Raw genomic sequence first — 18,673 nt, 5'->3', positions numbered from 1 at the left:
CATCGACGCGTTTTGATCGTACCACTTCAGAAAGAAGGGCCTCGTATGTGTGTGTGTGTGTGTGTGTTCATGTGAAGGCCATGTGTCTGCTCTGAATGTCAGTCAGAAGAGGAAGTCATAGCAGTGTTGTGCGTTTTAGGCTGTGGTTAACGCAGCACTCTGCTCTTTTCAGACGCTTCAGCTGCCAGAAAGTCGTGTGTTAGATTCAGAAGAGGACGTTTTTGCTAGTTGTGGATTGTTGTTTGTACTTCTGGATTGGGGTGAGTACGTAAAACCGTTTGTTTTAGTTAATACACGATAAAAATGCTAACTTTGTGTGATTTGAACTGAATCTGTGCCACTGTTTTGATAAGGCATTATCTTCTGCAGCTCCAGATAAGCTATCATGCAAATTTTAATGTGTTTAATCTTGAGTTTTTAATAAAGGTTGGATGTTTCGGGCTATAAAACCCAAGTTGAGCTCGACTTGATGGATTTCACTGGTGCTTTCAGCCATTATTGCTTCACTGGTATCATTTAAGGAACTGTCTAAGCAGAAATGTAGTTCACTGTGGTGCAACTCAATGACTAAGTGTAGAAAATCATACGGTTGTGTCTTCTTTTTTTTTAAACAAACCTGTTGTTTTTCAAGAGCAACCGTTATGACGCTTGTTTGTGCTCTTCACAGATGGTGTTTTCCACTTTCACTATTATACACCAGATCATGCACACCGTTATTCATTTCACTGTAGTTCATCTTGCAAAACATACCATGGTTTTACTGTGTTTTTTGGGGTATAATATCATGTACCATAGTAAATGCTACTTCCAAGAATACCAGGATATTTTTGACAGAAATACTATGGTGGCTGCATGAATATGTCAGTTACACGATAACATGGTTTATACAGTATATTAGCCCCAAAAGTAATTGTGTTTGAGCTACACTTAAAATCAACAGTTTTACATTTTATTGCCATAATCTGAGATATTTCAGATAAGAAACAGTTCATTTTAATGTGACAGTTGCATGTACTTGCTATAGTAATAACAGTAAGTTACGCAAAATTACAAAAAAGTCAACCCTGAACTTAGTAATGCAAGTAATATTACTCTTATTTGTGTAATTAGACTGTAGCAGCCATCTACACCTTAAAACAAAGCGTAACCAAAAAATGATGTAGTGCAATTATTAGGGATTGACAGGAGGTGAAAAGTATCTCTATATGGCAGGTTATTGAAGGGAGGAGTCTCAAAAAAATAAGTGGTCTTGATGATGTTAGCAACAAAAAAAGAGCAAATTGAACATTTGATAAAAGGTTATTGAATAGCAGAAGTCTAAAAATAAGTAGCTTCGATATCAGCAGAAAAGGAAAGTCGTTTGAGGGGCGGAGCAATTTACAGTTTGATAAAAGGTTATTAAAGGGGAGGAGTCTAAAAATAAGTGGCCTTGATGTCAGCAGAAAAGAAAAAAAAAAAGTAGTTTAAGGTGCAGAGCATGTTGTTATGTTTTGATTAAAAGCAGTAGCGGTTCCTGACCGTAAATTTAGGTGGGTGCAGATTATTTTGTAAACTTTATATTCTTATCTCTGAACACAAAATTTTGGCAGAGATTTCCTTGTGTTCCCTCTCGAGCTTTCACGAGACATCACGGAGAATTTCTCCGTTATGGGAACTCCTTCCCTTCAACCTTTCCTGAAGTCCTATTAGCTCACGCCAGTCCAAATGACTGGCCAATTGTCGCGAAGCATGCAATCGCATGCAAATACTGACGAGCTCGAGAGGCAGTATAAATGCGGTGCCCGCGACAATTACGTCAGAATCTTCTACTTCACCTGTTGAATTCATCATGGCTACAGTTTGCAAGATCTGCGCGGGACCAATAGAACCGCCGGATCAACACGATCACTGCGTCGCCTGCCTAGGCCTGGCCCACGCCAAGGCAGCACTGGGACGAGTCCGACTGCGGACATTGTGCGGACCTACCTCTTTTCTCACGTGGATGGGGCGGAGGCCCACGGGTACGTGCGCTCTCCCCCTGTCGAAGAGACCGTCGCTGTGCACCTCTGTCCTGCAGCAGCCAAGACCCTAGGCTCGGACATAAGCCTTCCCTCGAAGCCATGCAGGACCACCGCCCACCTCGCTAATAAAGCGTATGCCTCTGATGACGAAGCAGCTTCAGCGATGCACGCCATGGCAGTGCTGCAGGTTTTTCAGGCGAAGTTCCTGCAGGCGGCGGAGGGCAGAGTTCTCACTGCCGAGGCTGTTAAGGATCTGCGCGCGGCGACGGACTTTGTGCTGATGGCGACGAAGCGAGCGGCCAAGGCCATGGGTTTTATGGTCGTCCTTCAGAGGCACCTATGGCAAACCCTGGCTGATCTTAAGGACGCTGACCATAAGGTGCTGCTGAACGCTCCTGTGACTCCCTCCGGCCTCTTTTGTGACGCCGTGGAGTCCATTATTGAGTGCTTCGCGGAGGCTCAAAAGCGCGCCAAAGCCATGAGTCACGTCATGCCGAGGCGCGCTTTCCAGCAGCAGACAGCGCGATCCAGGTCCTGGCTTTTCGCAATGAAGGGATAACCCCAGGCCAGCGACCGTGGCGGTGACTGCTACTGCTCCTCGCCAGGAGCCGGACATCCGGAGGAAGGTGTGGGGTCCCAGGAGGAAGTGCCAAGGCCAGCAGAGGAGCCCGCGACGTGACTCTCGCCCGCTGCCGGTTGCTAAGCCGTCGTCCTGATGGTCTGAAGAGAGGAGGAGAGTGCGCGAGCGCCCCAACTCCCAAGCGCCAAAAGTTCATGTGTTCAAATGTTTGTGTGTTGGATGTTCATTCAATAAAAATGCATACATTCTCACAAAAAGAGCTCTTTCCTCCTCACTCAGTCAATGCGGCACCGCTTGCCCCGCCTCAGAGCAGTGCAAAGCTTCCGCCCACACAGGTTATAGTCGGCTTCACTCGCCGGCGCATCCAACGACCAAGCCGCTAAAGCCGCTATGTCAGTTCCTGAGCCCGTGGGAAGTTATTCCATGAATCTCGCGTTGGCTTCTCGGTGTGATAGAGCGCAGATATAAACTTCAATTCAGACGCAGACCACCCGTTTCAATGGCGATGATAATGCTGAAACAGATCCTGGCGCAAATTCGCCCCGGGGACTGGTTTGCGTCCGTGGACTTAAAGGACGCGTACTTTCACATTCAGATAGCACCGCATCACAGATGCTTTCTGAGGTTTGCCTTCGAGGGCACAGCGTACCAGTACTCTGTTCTCCCGTTCGGGATGGCTTTGGCCCCACGCACTTTTTCGAAGTGCATGGATGCAGCACTTTCCCCCCTCAGAGCGAGCGGGATGCGCGTTCTCAACTATCTGGACGATTGGCTGATTTTAGCTCAGTCCCGGGACACGCTACTCAGCCATATAGACGCCCTGCTTCGTCACTTGGAGTCCCTAGGGCTATGTTTCAACATGCAGAAGAGCATTCTCGTCCCGAGTCAGTCTATAACATATCTGGGGGTGTGCTTCGACTCGGTGGAGATGCGAGTCATTTTGTCTTGCCTGCGCCATTTCAGACTGGGCAGCTCTGTTCACTTGAAGGGGTTTCAGGCTGCTGGGTCTCATGGCGTCTGCTTCAGCGGTATGTCATTTGGGCTTACTACACATGTGCCCGCTGCAGATATGGCTGAAATCTCGAGTCCCTTGGACGGCGTGGGCTTCGGGCCGTCTGAGCATCGCAGTCTCCCGCGGCTGCATCGAAGCTCTGAGACCGTGGAGCAACTCAGATCTCTTTGGCCGGGGGGTTCCCCTGGGCTTGGTGATCTCGCACGTTGTGGTCACGACGGACGCATCGACACGTGGCTGGGGAGTAGTGTGCGAGGGCATGCCGGCATCGGGGCTGTGGTCAGAACCTCAGAGCCGGTGGCACATAAACCACTTGGAGCTGGAAGCAGTGTTCTTAGCTCTAAAGGATTTTCGGCCGCAGCTGGAACAGCGGCATGTACTGATTCGCACCGACAACATGTCTGTGGTCTCATACATAAATCACCAAGGAGGCGTACGATCCAAGGCTCTGTACCATAGACTGTAAAAAAAGATGGACGACGCGTCTCCGCTTCCTTCCACTATAGAAAAGTGAAGCGAATACATCTCAGTATGGCCGCTGCCATCTTGAGTAAATGACGTCATTTGGAGCCCGAGTCTGCGCAGTAGAGTCATGAGGTGGAGCCACGGAGTCAAACTCCCACCCAAACTCCCGCAGACCCAATCAACCATAACGACACGCCCCATTTTTAGAGATGGTCCTCACTGCAGAACACAAGATCCAACTCCTCCCACCTTACATTTATCTAAACCTACCCATCTACACCCCCTGATCCCTAAACCCACCCATCTCCACCCCGTGGATGTGGATCCAACCCCGCCCCCTGGATCTTTTTGTTCTGCAGTGAGGGGCTACTGCATTTTTATAGCATCAAATTACTAGCTAAAATCAAACGTATCACAAAAACGAACAATTGAACATATATCAGCGTGATAACAACTACCTTAAATGACCAAAACCATATTTCGGAAAATTGTATTGGAAGTGTAATTTATTTTTTTATTTTGACTGAAGTCCCATTCGTTTACATGGAGAGGGCGGGGTTTATGACCTGTACTGCAGCCAGCCCCCAGGGGGCGAGCAAAGAGCCCACAGCTTCACTTTTAAAGACGAGTGAGACACACCCGGGGCGGACCATCACTTTCTCTCCATCAGAGCAGCGCACATCCCCGGTCTCCTAAACCGCGGGGCGGACATGCTTTCGAGGAAGGGGATTTCTCAAGGAGAGTGGAGGTTGCACCCCGAGTCGGTTCGGATGATTTGGACTCGCTACGGGAGAGCGGAGGTGGATCTGTTCGCCACGAGCGAGAATGCGCACTGCCCGCTGTTCTTCTCCCTGTCTCACTCCCCGCTGAAGGGGGACGCTCTGACATCGCACTGGCCAGCAGCCAGGCTGTATGCGTTTCCTCTGATCAAGATATTGCCACTGGTGTTATGCAAGATCAAGGAGGAGGGGGCTTCAGTGATACTCATCGCCCCGAACTGGCCGAACCAGCCTTGGTTCCCGGACCTGACAGAGCTGCTAGTGGCACCGCCCTGGCCGATCCCCATCAGGAAGGACCTACTATCTCAGGTGAGCGGCTCGGTCTGGCACCCGAACCCGGAGTTGTGGAGCCTTCAAGTGTGGCTGCCTCGGGGATATCAGAGGAGCTGAGCGCCCTGCATTCTCATGTGCTCGACACGCTCACGGAGGCGCGGGCACCCTCTACGAGGCGTTTGTAGGCTCTGAAATGGGGAGTGTTTGTGAAATGGTGCAGTGATGTTCATATCGACCCGGCTGCTTGCTCCGTTTCAGATGTTCTCTGTTTTCTACAGTACAGATTGGATAGTGGATCTCTACCATCAACACTGAAAGTCTATGGCGGGCAATCGATCGGGAGGCACGCGCTGGTGGTGAGTTTCTTAAGGGAGCGAGGAGATTGCATCCTCCACGTCCGCCTTCAGTCCCGCCCTGGGACTTAGAGGTGGTGTTAAAAGCTCTTTCACAGCCACCATTCGAACCTGGCATCCGTTGATTTGAAGGAGCTATCTCTCAAAACTGCACTTCTTCTTCTTGCCCTAGCTTCGGCTAAGCGTATAGGGGATTTACATGCATTTTCTGTGGACAGCGACTGTATTCGCTTCGGACCCGGTGACTGCAGCGTCACTCTCCGGCCGAGACCGGGATACGTGCCTAAATCACTATCCACCCCCTTCAGAGCGCAGACTGTTTCGTTGTCTGCCCTGTCTTCTGAGTCATCGACCTCGCGTGATGCGGCCGCTCAGACTTCGGTGTGCCCCGTCAGGGCTTTGAGGATTTACATCGACCGTTCGGCCAGCTTTCGGCAATCTGACCAGCTTTTCGTGTGCCACGGTGGTTGCGCGAAGGGCCGGGCCGTGCCAAAACAGAGGCTTTCCCACTGGATCGTGGACGCTGTCACGGCTGCTTATACGAGCCGAGGTTTGGAATGCCCCTTTCACATTAGGGCCCACTCGACAAGGGCTATCGCCGCCTCCTGGGCATGGTCGAGAGGTATGTCTATTCAGGATATATGCTTTGCAGCCGGCTGGTCTTCTCAGAATACTTTTGCAAGGTTTTACAAGCTGGACATTCAGTCCTTAGCCTCCCGAGTGCTGTCGGTGAGTGACTGATTCATGTTTTGCTACCTCTGTCATGTGTGTTGCTGCCTCGCACAGTAATTACTCTGCGCAGCCCTCTATGCTATTGTTGTTGTTGTCTGTCCTGTACTCAGTGCATCTTCCTGTTATTCGTGTATGATTCACTAGTGCTACCATTATCATGTTATGTGTTATGTAGAGCTGGGAATCGATTCCGAGGCGTTGGGAATCGAGAGTCGAAAGCCTTTTCCACGAAAAGGTTCTTTCGGATAGTTTTAATGAACCAGTTAAAAAAAAAAAAAGATTCAGGGGTTATTTTACGGTGGAACTGGCTTATGTTGTCCACAATTTTGAGCGCTGCACGACAGAATAGATCATGACCTGATTGCGGATCTTATTTCCATCTAAAATACTATTTTTTTTATTTCTATCAGCCAATGATAATTCTAAAAGAAAACGTCTCGAGCATAGATCAGTGACCGAGAGCGCATCTGATTGACAGATAAACCACGAGCTCTATCAGTGTTATTGTTAATGTTCTGGTTATTTTGTTTCAATGTACAGTTTGTTCATTTTGTCCAAAGCATACAGTCAAAGTAAACTTCATCATTCAGCTGAACTGTGCACATTTATTTTAGACACTTCATGTCTTGTTCAGTTCATGCGATACATGCATGTCCTTGCTGAACAGTGAGCTATGACTAATTTCACTGGCAAAGCAGACAAAATTACTATTTAAAAATCAATCATAGCTATAGAAATGTATCGTCATTTTTTTTTTTACAAATTAAGCCTCCTATTATGAGAAGGATATTTTCGACGACCTTTATATCCTGCAGTCATGGCGAGATTAGGTTCCTTCAATAAAAAAAAAACAAGAATCGAAAAAGAATCGAAAACAACAGAGGAATCGATTCTCGGAATCGAATCCCATCGATTCCAGAACCAGGAATCCGAATCGGACTCGATTCCAAAAATATCGGAATCTTACAGCCCTAGTGGTACGCTGCTTAAACACAGTTATCTCTGTGCAGCCCCTAATGTTACACGCATAAAATGCTGTATAATAATTGCCTTAATATAGTATTTATCTATATATGCTGAAAACACATTTACAATTTATTATTGATTCAGTTTATATAGAGGTCTGTGTTTTAGATGAATATTTTGGTGGGGCTCTGTTGTTGGAGCAAGTTGAACATTTCGATAAAAGGTTATTGAAGAGGAGGAGTCTAAAAAGTAGCTTTGAGGATGTCAGTGGAAAAGGAAAGTCCTTTGAGGGGCGGAGCGAGTTGTTACTTTTTGATAAAAGCTTTTTGAAGGGGAGGAGTCTAAAAAGAAGAGGCCTTGATGATGTCATCAGAAAAGGAAAGTCGTTTGAGAGGCGGAGCGAGTTTTTACATTTTGGTAAAAGGTTATTGAAGAGGAGGAGTCTAGAAACAAGTCTGATGGTCCGATGATGTCAGCAGAAAAAGAAAGTCAAAGCAAGCTGTGTTCAAAGTTTACAAATAAAGTGAAATAAGTGTGACTTAAGTGTCCAAATAATTTCTGAAGGGACAATATGGTAAAATTTACCACCTTATTCTGTTACTGTGCCATTTTTTGTAGGGGTAGTATTAAACAATTCCCTCCCATTCACGTCCTGCGGTGCTTCCTTTCTCTCTCTCTCTCTGTCTCTCTCTGTCTCTCTCTCTCAATGTGAGCCCCCACTGCTTTGCCTCTTGACTTTGAATCATATGTTAGATAATCCCCGGCGGTTCACTCCTCTGATCCGGCTGTGGGACCCTAGTTCCCTGATATCTCGTTCACTAACTCCTGTGGGAGAAACCGTCCACATGGCAGATCCACCTCTCCACAACTCCTGGCCCTCATTCTCATGGATGAAAAGATGGTCCTTCAAAAGAGGTAGAGGGCATGATTGCGTCTTTCTGGAACTCAAGCGTCTTTCCTTTTTTACAGTTTTCTGTGCAACCCTAACCTTATATGTATATGTGTGTGTATATATATATATATATATATATAATAGTAATATTTTATATATATATATATATAATATTCCACCTTTTCTGTCTTATATAAATGGCTGAAGAGGTGTTTTGTTTGCTTGTGTTTGAGAGTGGCACTGATGTTATGGTGCGTGCAGTTGCGCTCTGTCAGACCACAAGTGTTCAAGAGGTCCGGTCACATTGTTAACAGAAGGAGCTTTTTGCATGCATCTCTCATGACCAGACTGTATCTATTAGCACATTCAAAACCGCATTTACACACTTAACAGTTCTGTGTGATTGTGTAATAACTATTTTGAGAGACAGAAAAGACAGAATAACTGGAAACCACCAGACTCTAAAACAAGAATTTTGGATCTGTATTTAAATACTGAACCCAGGCGGTTAGCGTGTTATACTCTGAAACATGGTGCTCAAACAAGTGATGTAAGTGTGATTCTGATGTGCAATTTCCTGATCCTATGTCATTTCCTCTCATTGCTCTACTATTCTTTAAAGAAAAAACGTGTGCTTTTTAGCCATTAGTACATTTGCTCTAAAACATTGAGCTTCTGACATTTCCTGATCCTATTCCCCATCTTTCTCTCATTAATTTAGTTGCATGTCTACTATAAATAACAGCTATATTATAGATAGATAGATGGATTGATCACAGCAGAAGTCACAATTAATGTACTTGAGTTGTTTTTAAAAGCATCTGTTAATGATGCTCCAAATATTGCGTGCATTTTCAGAGATTACCTTCTCTGATGGAGCTCTGAATTGCTTTACAGCTTTGGGGTTGCCCCTGTAATCCTCTTGGAAAAGCTCAAGACTCACATAACATAATTCTGCAAATTGCAATTGGCAAACCTTTAACTTCCTCCAGGGATTCGGCTACTCAAGTGCATGGCACGGTTTAGGCTATTTCGAGCCTGTTTCCTTTTACTTAGACCAAAATAAAACTTTGCATCTTAATAGTGTGTGTGCCGATTTCAGACTGTGTGAAAAAACAGACGTTTTCTGAGGTAGACCTACAGTAACCCTTGAAAAAGCTCAGAGGCCCCTTTGTTTAAGTATTTATGTTGGAGCATATGGTAAGAAGCAGCAGCCATAAAAGGATATTTGAACATGACAAGCATCATGGTGCTCTTATAGTTTACATATCACGTGTCTAATTCGGATACAAACAACCTCACTGCTCTCAGACTCTGTCATTCGTCTAGGGCCGAGATGATTCATTCGTCCATCGTTTAAGGACAGGCAGTCGGTGAAGGAGAACGGTTCTGGATTGGACTTTGGTGTCTGGGTTTTGTCATAGTCTATATCATTATTGTCATAATCACCTAGTCACTCAGGTACTCTGAGTTTTGGAAAAGTCATTTAAGCAATGTCCCAATATTGGTGGGCCTTAATTTTGAAAGTTGATTGCAAATTTTGCAAATCTCAAAAGATGGAGAACATTGAGTCTACATTTATAAAAATACAGGTTCTGCAATGGTTCTTTTGGGGTTCTACAGTTGGTTATATGTTTCTTTTGGACATGAAACAAGTTTATTTTCAGGTTCATATGTCCTTCAGGTCAGCGAATTGGTTTCAGGTAGAGGAAACGTCAAGCATTTCTTGGTTCTTTTGAAGCGTAAGTACTTAGATGGCTTTGTGAAGAACCTTGGGTTCTCCCTCAGGCTGGAGGCTATTATATACCCCCCTATCAAACACAACCCAGAGTTTTGCTTCTGTAAACTAGTGCTTCCATTTTACATCAGATTAAGATCTTCTGTTTACAGGGAAACGTTTCCAGCTTCAACTGACTCCAGCTGTGTGTTGATGTAATATGCTGAAGTTAATGGAAGTCACTGATAAGTTCTGGCAGTAGCTATTTAGTGTATTTTATTTAGGGTACGTCGTCATACTGGCTCTCCAGACCCGTATCTCTATTATTGCTATGTCACAGGAATAAACTCAATAGATAGATGTAATTAGATCACACCACTCTTAATTTAATTTGTTTTGTCTGGTCCACAGCAACAATATGTCAGGCACCTGACCAAAAGCAACACTGCAAGTCTTAGATCAAGAGTTCACAATTGTGTATAATATTCCTAGCTAAATTCATGGAGGATCGATTTGTGTTTCAGCCTCAGATTGCAAACCATGCTCTCAATTTGGAGCCCCGGGCTCAGCACCCAGCTCCTCTTCGTCCTTGTCCCCGACCTCCATCCCAGAAGACGTCTTCTTTAGCAGTTCACCTGAGGACAAGGTGAGACCCTAACCATAACCTTACTCTTAAACTAGGGTGAATGATTGTTTGAGAAGAAGGATGCTCAAGCTCCTAATCGAGTCCTAAACAAAACCCCAACATTAGCCCTAAACCCTCAAACTGATTGCTTGCCATGAATGTTGTTCTAGAACCATCAAGGATGTTGAACCAGAAATAGATGGAACTCGGCAAAATCAGTCCATATGACTTGTTGTATCATAGCTTTGTGTGAGGAACAAACTGAAATTGAATTTAAAAGAGTTGTGTAATATCTCAAGACCTTGATCAAGGCACTGTACCACTGGTTCCTCTGTTGGGATTGTCCTTGTCAGTGTACTGCAGGGGTTACCAAACTTGGTCCTGGAGGGCCGGTGTCCTGCATAGTTTAGCTCCAACTTGCCTCAACACACCTGCCTGGAAGTTTCAAGTATACCTAGTAAGACCTTGATTAGCTGGTTCAGGTGTGTAGGGTTGGAGCTAAACTGCAGGACACCGGCCCTCCAGGACCGAGTCTGGTGACCCCTGGTGTACTGTATTGGATAGATGTGTCTGCTCGATGACTATGTGCTTAGCCAGTGGCTCTTGCATCACACAAGACATTTACTGCATCCTCTTTCAGTCCATGAATGACACTATCGTGCGACTTAGACTTCACATTATTAGTCACGTGTCATGTGACCTTTTTGTTGTGATAAATCAGCTGTCTATGGGTTTTTTTTTGCATTCAGAGAAATTTCTTGACTGAGAGCAACGAGTGCAGCAGTGAAGAGGACCTTTTAGACCTCTGCTCTTCTCTGAGAGATTCAGAATATTTTAGAGACCTGCAACTCGGATCCATTGAACCACTAGACACACGACTTCCAGTTTTAACTGCACCTGTTTCTGCCCCTTTGGTACCTCCTGCATCCACACCAGAGAGTAGATCTAGGCAGAATTCCACAGAGTTCAACACCCATCAACTTTTCCAGACGGACGACACTGTGATTTCCACTGGAGGGGAAGCCATGGATCGCTTGGTTGCTATCAGAAATTCAGAACAGAAGGAATTCCAGGATTATCCGGAATCCGATCAAGATGAGGACTCAGACTCCGATAACTTTCCTACATTGGTTAGATCCATGTCCACGTCACGTAGACACAGCTGGGAAGTGCCAGTGTCGCCGATTGACCTGGGAAGAAGGTAAGACTCACTTTTTCAGTGGTCCCAAATGAAAATAAATGTCATTGCCATAACTAACTGTGATGTTAGAAACTCTTTGAGCAGTGCATGAATTCTGTCTGGTAAGAGTGTCACACTGATGTATGTGTGTATGTAAACATTGTATGGTTATGTTGTGTAGGTTCAGTCTAGACACTAATGGCATTGACAGTGATGGGGAAAGAGAGGTCCACTGTTTGGGCGAAAGTCCCCAACTACCATCTTCCTCCTTCTCCGAAAGCTCAGTGGAAGAAACCACCAGCGCTGTTGAAAGTGAAAGTCCCCAAACACCAGTAACTGTCATTATTGCAATCTCTGTCTTAGTTTGACCAGAACAAGACTTTCAGATAGCTCTATAAACCATACTCCTGCTCCTGGAGGGCTGCCATCCTGCAGAGTTTAACTCCAACCCTAATTAAACAAACTTGAATCAGCTAATCAAGGTGTTCAGGATTACTTAAAAATAACAGACAGGTGTGTTGGAGTGGAATTCTAGCCAGAAGGTAGCCCTCAAGGCCCGGGGTTGGCTTCCTATGCCGTAACTCGCTAATGCCGTATTGATAATGTTTTCCCATGATTTGGTTTTAATGACAGAAGCCAACCGCACCAGCAAAGACAGTATATTCCAGATCTGAGATTCTCGCGACTGATGAAAAATCTCAAGCTGACAGAGTCTCCCGCATACTGGAGACTTCTAAGCAGGCTGCCAGAGAGGCTGGAGGTTAGTGAAATGATTCTCCAATTAAGCAGAAAACTCCAGTCAGGTTCTCATGGGCTCTAGCTCTGAAGCAATAAGATAAATCCAATGCTAATTCTGTCAGGAGGAATTCTTGGATCAAAAGCAGCAAAACAAACATTTTACCATTTAAAGTCTTCCAAGGAGACCTTCTTTATTCGGTAGTTCTATAAACAAACTATGTTCTGGTACTTTCAAAAACCCAGAAACTGAACTTTTTGAACATCCAGGGAACTATATAGAAACTTTATAGCTCTATATAGAACGCTTTACAGCCATATATCTTTTTTACTTCGAAAACTGATCGTAAAGTGCTGCAAAGAACAACAGAATACATGTAATCCTGACTTGTGTTGCTTTGGAATTCCAGAAGAGCAGGAGTCGGAAGAGGGGCTGCAGTCAGTGGAAGGACGGAGTCATGTGTAAGTTTTCACATCTTTGTTTTGTTTAAGAGCACCATGGCAAGGGTATTTTGAGTTAGTGAAGTTACATAATTCTGAAGGATTACTGAAGGACACTGGAATCTGTCAAGACAATTAAGGAGCTTCCATGATGGCTTCCCGAAATGCATTTAGCATGTAGCTGGATTAGCAAGACCAAATAGCTGGTTCGGGGTCCTGTTTTATTTGCATAAAACTATTAGTCCTCAAAATGTGTATATGCTAATTATTCTAATAACAAACACAGACAATCATAGATTTCAGTCCTATTGATGTATTTCCTGTTGCAGCGTGGAGTATATTTGGGATTTACTACTTAATTATTTTCTTAATTAGCCACTAGCTGTTAGCTAAATCGCACTTGCTATTTGCAACTTAGCTGCAGCTAGTATTGGGGGAGGGGCATTCTCACTCTAGAAAACCGTTTGATTGGACATGTAGTGCAGAATTGTCATCAAGATTTTGGGTCCGTTTTCTTGAAAGAGACCTACATTTGAATTGATCAACTTTTATAGCATGCTAGCATATAGCTTTGCCTAAAAGCTAATAGACAGGAACTAAAGGGGAAAATCTAGAATAGATGAACTAATCTAAACAAGCTTTTTGTCTGTTAAACATGGGTGATTTGATTGTATCCCACCGTGGATGTGGTCTGCCCCTGTATGTGTGAGCTAGGCAGTAGATTTTGTACTGATGGTTTTATTTGGACAGCGGCCCACAGTGTGCTCTGCTGCTGCCACACATACTTAGCCTCAGTGTCTTGTTTGTCTCAGGCTGATGGTACAGAAAGTTCTGCAGGAGCTTAAGCAGTATCATGGGTAAGTAAACATTGTGAAGGAGCCTGTCGTGCCCTCCTACAAACTAACAGAGTGGCCCACGTTTGGTTTGCAGGCCCGAAATAAAAAGCATTGTTTCTCACTTGGCTGTCTTGAACATGTTGTGTACGTTTGCGTATTTATGGCACATTTTATCTTCTGTGTTTACCTCTCTTGCTGTCTTTTTAAACTTGGTGGGGCTTTTCCTGGTTAGGCCGTCCTTGTTTTATCTCAAAACCTGCATGAGAAACCAGAGCGTGCTTTTAACAAGGTCATGAAACGTCTGCACAGTAACTGACGCTTCTAACAGCAGACTAGCAAGAGGGTATGTTCGGAATGGAAAACTAGTGTGCATACTTCCTTTAGTAGCTACATTAAAAAGTAGTATACTATCTTGTACACTAGAGAGACAAGAGATTATTCAAACATTTTGCATTGTGGGTTGCAGAAAATTTTTATACTGCAGAAATAGTATTTCTATAGTATTCTGTTCCGGACATAAAAATGGATACTAGCATGCTGCTTACTGCTTACAGAGCACTATATGCACTAATGTATACAACATATATGTTTAAGCAGTAGTGTGCACATTGTCACATCACCTCAACATGTTGCATGTACTTTTTAAATATTTTTTGCTGAAAGTTTTTGTATTCTTATTTTAAATTGCATTAAAACTTTTGCTAGTTCAATCAAATAGGTCAAGTATGACGTAAAGAGGTAAAAATGCATTTGAGAAGGTTGACAATTTGGCAAAGTAGTACATTATCCAGATACTGCATACTGTAAAAACAATTAGGCTAGTATGGTAGTTTGCCATTCCGAACATATCCAGCATAATTTTGTAGTAAGCATACATAAGTTGCCAGTGGAGAGTCTTATACTGAATTTATTCTAATCTGATCATGATTATCTTGGATTTTCCTCAGAGCTAAAGGCAGAACTTCAAGCACAGAACGAAAGGAGGTGGCAGGGAACTTCACGTGGTACGAGTTTCTCACCAATGAGTAAGTCATTGAGCTTTTTATGCTGTTCTTTATATAATAATCACTTGGATATACTCTTGTTCTTTTGAATTTTAAATTGGTTTGATGTTGGTTTTTGTAGAAATGATGAGGAAGAGGAGGAAAGACCAGAGCGTCCGGAAAAAGGCACCAAAGTCAAGCGGACTCTGAGCTCACTGAGGAACCGCATGACCGGATCCTTCAACAAAGACAAAGTAATCACACACACACTGTCATCACTCATGCTCGCTCGGACTGTGGGAAAAAATTGTGTGCATTTCTGCTGAACTTCGCAGCAACTTCTGCACCTCTGCAACTTCCTCCTTTTCTTGAATGTAGAGAGACTCTAAACTCACCCATGCAGACTACTGGGGAAGTTATGACCTGATCTTTGAACTAGACAGTGTGCCAGTTGTATACTGTATTTTAGAAAATAAAACACACAATAAGTTAATCAATCAAATTAATTTTAAAACACTGATCAGCTGATACAGCTATATCTAATTATTTTGGTTATATAGCTGATATATTGTAAAATGGTAAGGTTAGTCTGTTTTTAGGACTTATTTATATGCTTTTCCTATATTAGTTCAGCAAAACAAGAGTAAAGAGTAAAATATTTACGAAATGCACACAAAAAAAGTAAATTTGGTGGAAAATGGATAATAAAAAAATGTAAAAAACATTTTATTTCCTAAAAATATACATGTATGTGTGTGTGTGTATTTGTATATACAAAATTACAGAATTCACACACATATATTATGTAAACAAAAACTTTTATTTTGGATGTGATTAATCGTGATTAATTGTTTGACAGCACCAGTGCCGATCCTCCCTATATGCAAAATACGCAAGTTGAGTAGGGCCCCAGGGGCCCCCTTGCTCTCAAAGATGATTTATTTTTAGTTTAGTTTTTAAATTTGGCCAGTGGTTACGAAAACATGAATGATCATTTCTTTTAATGTGGTGCGCTGTCACCCTTTCTATGATGAAAAAATCAGTCAAATCATGTAACGTGAATGTCGTACAGTCTTGCTCGAGACTAAAAAAAACGAGTTGAAAGCGTTGAAAGACATTGTTTCTCAAGCGCGATTCGAGACGGAGCGAAACACGGACAAATGCGTTTCATTCATTCGTTCATAACCACTCACACCCCACTCAACCCCTCGCCCTGCCGACACAGTTTTGTGTAGGGCCCACATGAGTCTAGGATCGGTACTGGAAAGCACAAATTTATTTATTTTGCATCATAGTATTGATAGTTTGTTGGTAAATGGACTTAATATTCATGAAAATAATAATAAAGAAAAACCATAAATTATATCCCTAAATTTATCCAGTCGCAATTTATATTTAATAAAAAATATATTTTTATTTGTTTATTTTTGTAAATAAAATCAAATTATATATAGAATTATAAATATCTACAAAATGATATATAATTTTATTTATTTGTTTGCTTGTTTATTTATTTATTTAACTTAATTAATTTTACTTTTACAACCTGGACCTGTTTTATGAAATCGTTTTTTTCTGTCTTTTTGCTAACTATCACAAGGTAACGCTACACGTCTCTTGATTCCTCTGTTTTCAGGGTAAGACCCGAGACAAAGAGCAGCAGAAAGAGAAAAGCAGAGAGAGAGAGAAGGACAAAGAGAAAGAGTCGCGCGAGCGTGAGAAAGTGCGGCGGCGCAGCGTGAGCGGCCACCAGCTCGTGCCTGGCTCGTTCTCCACCTGGGCGACATGTTCACTGTGCAGCAAGACCCTGCAGAGGAAGCATGGCCTGCAGTGTTTGAGTGAGTAACACACGACCACAAACAAACTCACACCTGCTCCACGCATTGCTCCGCTTCCTCCACACCGCATGTCACAGTCAACCCCAGGCCTCTCACAGTTTTCACGGGGCTCTTGCATCTTTCACAGGGTTTCTTCTTCTTCTTCTTCTTCTTCTTCTTCTTCCTTGATGTTTAACTGTGGTGGGTCACAGGGTTTCTCTAGATTGTGAGCTGTGATAAACCATCAGGCGATTGACCCACTGACTCAAACTGTCACGTGACGCAGTGTAGCTCGAGCTTCGGCTGTTTTGCAACCTGCTTTGTGCTGCGGAGAACTGCGGGTTTGCGTACAGATGAACTAGTTTGATTTGATCAGGTTTCTAGTGACTGAGGGAGTTTACAAGAGCACGTACTTGAGACTTAAAGAGACAGTTCACCCAAAATTCAGATGGTCATTAAAATTAGAATTGTTTATTTTGTATTTTTTCTTTCTAATTAGTGCTGTCGATTAAACGATTAATCGCAATTAATCCCATCCATAATAAAAGTTTTTGTTTACATACTGTGTCTATTTTTTATGTATATATTAGTGCTGTCAAACGATTAATCGTGATTAATTGCATCCAAAATAAATGTTTTTGTTTACATAATAAATATGTGTGTACTTTGTAAATTTATTATGTATATATAAATATACACACATACATTATATATTTTGAAAATATGTATATGTATTTACGTGTATATATTTATATTCATATAATTTATACTATATATAAATATATTTAACATATAAACATATTTTTCTGAACTATATATACACAGTGCACACACACATATATTATGTAAACAAAAACATTTATTTTGGATGCGATTAATCGTTTGATAGCACTATATATAAATACAAACACGTATATATTTAAGAAAAATATGTTGTTTATTTGTTTAACATAATATAAAATGTGTTTGTTTATATATTTATCAGTTTATTTATTTTGATTTGTTTGTTTATTTGTTAAAATATTTGTTATATTTATTTTACTTTTTAGATCGTATAGATCACTGAAAATAAGGAAAGGCCTGGATATTCTTCAGAAAATCTCTTTTTGTGTCCTACTTAAGAGAAAAGTTTATATGGGTTTGGAATGCTATAATTTTCATGTTCAGGCAATCTGTCCCTTTAAGAATCAATGAGTTACAAGATATCCTGATCGGTAATTCAGCACTACATTGGTGTTTACCATTAGTGTCACTTCAAGTCAAGTCACAAGTTGTCTCAGTAAGTGAAGATACTTATTTGGAAACTGTGAGTTCATTTGTTGACTGTTTATTTCCCTATTTTAGGAATTCCCTATTTTTTTTATATTCAGTGCTTTGACAATGTCGGCTGGGTGCAACACTTTACAGAAAAGGAGAAACAAAAGTGTTGCTGTAATTCATTTGTTTGACATGCTCCGTTACTTCAAGGCCCTTAATGCTGTGGGAAACCCCCTCATATTCTATTCTTTCAAATAAGAACGTTAAAAATAGATCTTTTTACATAAATATTTGCTTATTTCTACCTTAATTTTTATTCTTTGAATCTGTTTCATTTGTATTTTATAAAAATATACAGTATAATTAAATATTTAAAATCTATAATAAATGTAAAATTATATTTATGTGTGTGTGTTTATATTAGTGCTAAGCAACAATTCAAAATAAAAGTTGTTGTTTACATAATAAATATACACAGTACACACACATGTTATGTATATATAAATACACACAATGCATGCATATATTTAAGAAAAATATGTTATGTTTATATATTAAATATTTTTATATATAATATAAATTATATTAATATAAATATATAAATGTAAATATTTTCGAAATATATACTGTATGTGTGTGTCTTGATATATATACGTAATAAATATACACAGTACACACACAAAAATTATATAAACAAAAACTTTTATTTAGGATGCGATTAATTGCGATTAATCGTGTCCAGCACTTATCTTAACATATACATGCACATATACTTAACATATGTATATTTGTTGGTATGTGTGGTGTCTCCTGGACAGTGTGTGTGTGTCTCAAGAGTGACTCATGTGTTTATTCAAAGTGACAAAAGCACACTCATCAAGTCCAAGCTGTAAATTTAAAGCCATTTGGCGGTGACTAGGAAATATTATATATGACTCTTAGCATGGCACTGCTTATTAAACAAGTCATGCTGATGTATTTCCTTAGACTTCAGGCTTCAGATTCTCTCTTTAAACAGTCATGATCATTC

General features: G+C 41.9%; 1 protein-coding gene across 3 annotated transcripts in view; it reads left to right on the top strand.

Annotated features, from left to right (window-relative positions):
* The first annotated feature begins 246 nt into the window (after positions 1–246).
* LOC131530084 (rho guanine nucleotide exchange factor 18-like) overlaps positions 247–18,673 on the top strand; it is a 54,123-nt gene continuing 35,696 nt past the window's right edge. The window contains exons 1-10 of one of the 3 annotated variants that reach the window (XM_058760203.1): positions 247–260; positions 10,294–10,415; positions 11,144–11,595; positions 11,756–11,906; positions 12,208–12,334; positions 12,720–12,771; positions 13,563–13,607; positions 14,534–14,611; positions 14,712–14,823; positions 16,206–16,407. In XM_058760203.1, the coding sequence (XP_058616186.1) occupies positions 11,420–11,595; positions 11,756–11,906; positions 12,208–12,334; positions 12,720–12,771; positions 13,563–13,607; positions 14,534–14,611; positions 14,712–14,823; positions 16,206–16,407 (943 nt within the window). In that variant the 5' untranslated portion in view covers positions 247–260; positions 10,294–10,415; positions 11,144–11,419. Of the gene's footprint in view, positions 261–7,965; positions 8,076–10,293; positions 10,416–11,143; positions 11,596–11,755; positions 11,907–12,207; positions 12,335–12,719; positions 12,772–13,562; positions 13,608–14,533; positions 14,612–14,711; positions 14,824–16,205; positions 16,408–18,673 lie in introns of those variants that run through there. The other 2 variants (XM_058760200.1, XM_058760202.1) reach the window with 2 other exon arrangements.

Source organism: Onychostoma macrolepis, chromosome 22, assembly GCF_012432095.1.
Source record: "Onychostoma macrolepis isolate SWU-2019 chromosome 22, ASM1243209v1, whole genome shotgun sequence".
Classification (NCBI taxonomy): domain Eukaryota; kingdom Metazoa; phylum Chordata; class Actinopteri; order Cypriniformes; family Cyprinidae; genus Onychostoma; species Onychostoma macrolepis.
This window is presented reverse-complemented; position numbering and strand designations above follow the sequence as displayed.